General features: G+C 34.2%; 2 protein-coding genes across 3 annotated transcripts in view; one reads left to right on the plus strand and one right to left on the minus strand.

Moving 5' to 3' along the window:
* LOC108972134 (myogenic-determination protein) overlaps positions 1-2,469 on the plus strand; it is a 19,718-nt gene extending 17,249 nt beyond the window's left edge. For both annotated transcript variants that reach the window (XM_018938633.1, XM_018938641.1), the window contains exon 5: positions 2,119-2,469. In XM_018938633.1, the coding sequence (XP_018794178.1) occupies positions 2,119-2,462 (344 nt within the window). In that variant the 3' untranslated portion in view covers positions 2,463-2,469. The remainder of the gene's footprint in view (positions 1-2,118) is intronic.
* A 170-nt stretch (positions 2,470-2,639) lies between these two features.
* LOC108972147 (alpha-tocopherol transfer protein) lies at positions 2,640-4,219 on the minus strand. Its single transcript, XM_018938654.1, has 3 exons — positions 3,843-4,219; positions 3,041-3,413; positions 2,640-2,972 (listed from the first exon to the last, which is right to left on the minus strand). Exons 1-3 carry the CDS (start codon positions 4,145-4,147, stop codon positions 2,718-2,720), a joined length of 933 nt encoding a protein of 310 aa, XP_018794199.1. The 5' UTR covers positions 4,148-4,219; the 3' UTR covers positions 2,640-2,717.
* Between the last annotated feature and the right edge of the window lie 681 nt (positions 4,220-4,900).

A 4,900-nucleotide genomic window follows, 5' to 3' on the forward strand; every position in this document is an offset into this window, starting at 1 on the left:
TTTTTTAGAGTTGGAACACAGAAATTCTTCTTTTCTATGACATCACAAAGGACTACTTAAAGTAGTCTACATGCAATCTTTAATCAGCCACATAAGCTAACCTAACATAGAGTTTTGGTGGAGAGCATATACAGCTTACCAATTATGTTTAATAAATAAAAAAAATTCGAACTTGCAAATTTTTTGTCTTTATTGACTAGTAGGTTCGTGTTGTCGCACCCTATACTACTCTCGATGAATTTTTTCTATTTTATTTTGGAATTACGCTTGTCATTGATTTTAGATAAGGCACAACAGGTGTTACGGTCGAGGCGAAAGTAAAATATATACTCGTATCTACATATGTAGGTATTTTTTGTTTACTTTTTTTTTTACTTATCGGTTAAATTACACTTTGTTGCCATTGGAAATAAATGAAAATACACCTAAAACAYTGATAAATATATGGTTATTAKGGGCAATAATAACTGTATAGGTATRGTGAATCAGATATTCAGAACTGATGAGAAGCAAATTTCAAAGCATAATATTATATTATTGGTTCAAACTGATTCAACTGATCAAAAAATTATTATATATACTTTTTCAACTGTTGTGGTTTTCGAAAATATGGCATAATATGCATAAGCAGTTAACAACTAAAGAAATTTTGAAAAGAAATAAATAACTGAGAGTATTTCTGATCAGAAATTGATTATATAAAATTTTTAGAACTCTTTGAATTAAACATTCCAATAATGCAACTATGGATTGTAATGGTTTGGGGCATCAAATCTAGCCATATCATGACGGTGAACTAGTCTAATTTTGAAATTTTCATTGTATATGTGTRTGTACAWGTAGAGTAKCGTGCGCATATTATGTTACTGATAAACGATATCTTGATTTGAAATTGATTTGTACTTACATATGTGYGTACATATCTGCAGTAGATGCGTATACAAGTTTTAAATGATGAAACGTGTGATTTTTATATATTATTGTGGTAATATATTAAGTTTGTTAGGATATTGTGATAATATACCGTATATGTACATACATATATAGCAAATATATGCATACATATGAAATTATATTACATTGTATTACATTATCAAAGATAAGAAATATTTAAAAAGACGCTMATTTACCCATTAACTACAAAAATTGCTTGCAGAATGGCATAAATTAAAAATAATGTTATCAATTTTGCATGAATTCATAAAAATTCTCAAAATGATAACCATATCAATAGATATGATAGCATGTTAACGTATAAAAATATAAGCCAAAAGGCCAACATACGTCTGTAGTAGCAATGAATATTTCTGAGCACAATTTTCATTGAATACTAAGCTCTGTTCACTCATTTCTGTTAAAGTTTCTCCTGCAGAGCCAAAAGTGGTGAAACCCACTAATCGAAAATTCATGGCTCTTGACAGTTTACACGCTTTTCCATAGTTGAACCTTCTCTATAAATGTACGTTCTTTGCATACACTATTAACAAAGAAATTTTTTAAAACAAATATTTGAAACTCGGCCATTGCGAAGCCATTTCCGGTGACTTTTCAGAAAAAATATACGCCCACGTTGGGAGGATAACTCCTTACAGGATTATCTAAAGTAAAAAAATTTGTGTTTTAGTTAAAACCTTCCCCTTCCCCTGAAAGTTTTTCGACATTTTTATTTCAAATAGTTGTAATCGAAAATAAATACTTCATCCAAGTTTTTAAGAATTGTATATCAAAGACCTGTGTAAAATTCCAAGAAGATAGGTTGAGTAGTTCTCGAGAAATCTYGCCAACCGACTTCAAAAACACAGTTTCGAGAAAAACGTGTTCAAATACGACGCAYTTAACCTAACTAGCTTCGAACGCATAAGTTCTCAAGGCTGATCTCCGAAACTTTTACTCGGATCAACTTGAAAATWTATGGCAATATTCTAGAGGTGTTGTAGAATTGAATAAGATAATAAARCAAACGTTTTTGTTTTTTGAAACACGTAAACTCATATAATCCGTTAACAGAAGTTTCTATATTTAAGGGGACCGTATTTTATACGCAAATATTTGTCGAAATTTGATTGAGTTTGTTTATGTGTTGTATATTTTTCAAATCATTATTAAAATTCTTTACAGACTTCGATTCGTCGGCGGCAAATGGCTCCAGTTTRGATTGCCTGAATTTGATTGTGCAGAATATCAGTCGAACTACAACGCAAAACACGTCAACAGCAGTGACGGGAAACCACAAAAGCAATAATAATCTGCCCAACAATAACATTTGCAACACCAGCAGTGGCAGCAGTGGGGTTAGCAGTTGCGTTAGCTTAAGCGCAGGCGGCAACAACAATACACATAACGCCCAGAACAATGTGCCAGTGACGCCCTCACCATCAGCAGCAAGTATTAACAGCAATATATCGCAAAGCTCATCGCAGTCATCGCTCAATGCGACCTTTAAGCAAAAGTGCACAACGTGAAATTGAATTAAATGATTAATTGTATTGAAAGGGAGTGCTATATTTACTTAGAACGAAAATCTGATAGTAAATGTGCAAATATGTATATAGTAACATAAAATGACTCATGCACGGTTTTATAGCGTATGCTCAACAAAAATCTAGTAAAAGATACAGCGGTTATACAGRAGTATAAATATTTTAATGTTACAATTACACCAAAGAACAGTTAGTTATTTACAATTAAAATTGTATAAAAATTCAGTTGCCGGATTTTTAACTTATATTTATAAACGACCCAATAGCTCCGCTCRATTCGACCAGTTCCCATTCCTTCTTATGTCCGACTCGCAGTTTTTCATTAGTACCAAAATTGCCGTCCTTTTTAAAATGCTCCTTATATAACAATAAGTTTGACTCAAACGATTTGATAGCCTCCGTTAGGTAGCCATTGTTTCCGCCATATTCGACGGTAACAGCATCACGTGGAATGCATTCGAGCAAATCCTCTGCCTTTTTGTGCGCCACAAACTGTAAGAGTAAAAAAAGAAAACGCTTTTAAACACTTTTCAGCATGGTATTTTTACATTATAAAGCACCTTGAAATGCATTGAATTGGGCAACAATGAAGACAAGAAATTGAAAACTGATACTCCTTCGCGTCTCATATTTATGAGGTGGACTTCTTTCAGTTTTAAGGGCATACAGTCCTCCGCCACTATGTAGCCTTTCTTCAGAGTAGACGGTTCAAATTGCGTCATTAGGTGGAGACCAACGTCCCGGCAGTCTATTATATATGTTAGACCCACAATACTGGCATTGTCGCTTTCCATAGCCAGAGTCTCGAACAAAATAAAAAGCAATTTGAATGCTAAGCGTGGGTTCGATTTCTTCAAATCGATTTTACAGTACTGTGAAATCATTACAGCAGGTCCATCGTGTGCGATCGGTTTTTTGGGGATAACGTGTATGCTGGAACAGTAGATTATGTTAAGTGTTTAGTAAGATGATTTCTTGAATTCATAATATCTGTGTTATTTACAATATTTTATTTCACGAAAACACTAAATATTTCTTCTTAGATTTTCACCATCTTAAGAGAGAATTGAAGGTTTTGTAAAATCAGTCTTTATTTCGCATGAACCCGTCCAAGGATTACTTACAACAAACCAGTTTTATTTATTTTATAAAACCTCGATGGAATCAGAATATTCATTAATCTCTGTATATCTGAATATAGAGGAAACGCTACTATCTCCGAAGTAATCAAACTACTATGCATATAACTGCCACATAAACTGACCGATCCAAATCAATATAAACATATTTTTATGTCTTTTTATCTTAGACTAAATTCATGYCCACGATTCTTACATACGCCGAACACAAAATGAAACTCACCCTGTTCGATAGAACTCAATTAAYTCATCACTCAATTCACGTTCACACAAAACATCATGATATTCATTCTTCATGGCATAATAATTGTCAATACGTTTTTTTGTGTCCTCGAGATTGAATTTACACCGACGCAGGAAAGCCAAAATCAGTTGTGGATTATTAGATGCTTTCAGATGCGGAGATTTTCTAATCCACTCTTTTATCACTTCGATGTGTTCAACGACAGTGTCTGGATTTTCATTACAATTTGTGCGCGCCAATTCTCGAAGCACCGGATCGAGTTCACGTACTGTTATTTCGCCCATGATGGATGCGTTCCTATTGTCATATGTTGTTACTTCCGCGTGACTAAAACTATACTGCCGCCTTCAGGCTAATATGACAAACATTGTCGAATAAATGTGGGCATAGGAATGTCAATTTTAAAGATATGAGTGCCGATTTCTCTAATCTTATCTCTGACACCCTATTCTGTGATAAAGTTTTACACTCACCGCTACAGAGACCGCCTAAGGCAAGGTACATAGTGGAACAGTGAACATTGAAAATATTTGGAAATACTTACATATATTGCGTACGGAGTACTAACTGGTCACTGTCTGGTGGCAACGCACGCCCGCAAAATGTGGCTGACAGATCGAGAAGACTACAAATCATGTCGGACATAAGTTGTTAAGATTGTATGGAAAACGGCTAGGTGGAAGAATCCACGAAATTTCTTCTCTTCTTTTTTCTTCTCTTTTGCAATACGGAGGAAAATATATTGGCAGAAGTAACGTCAGCGAACCAAGGGACCTAGCCGAAACTGACATTAACGGCCTCAACAAATTTGTGATATGTTGAAAGCGCGTTTTCGATTTAAAAGAGTCTTATGATCAATTATGTATGTATGAGTTTTGTATACCGTTACGGGCCAAGGTTCTAAGTTGTTCAAGTGATATTCCTACTAAGGTCGAGCTCTAACCTGTCCTAAGGGTTGTATACTCGTATACATATTTCGTGCTCGTTTAGCTATGCCTTCAATTTTCGATTAATAATATATATATCTTCTTCTTCTT

Source organism: Bactrocera latifrons, unplaced genomic scaffold (assembly GCF_001853355.1).
Source record: "Bactrocera latifrons isolate USDA-ARS-PBARC rearing strain unplaced genomic scaffold, ASM185335v1 scaffold_11, whole genome shotgun sequence".
Classification (NCBI taxonomy): domain Eukaryota; kingdom Metazoa; phylum Arthropoda; class Insecta; order Diptera; family Tephritidae; genus Bactrocera; species Bactrocera latifrons.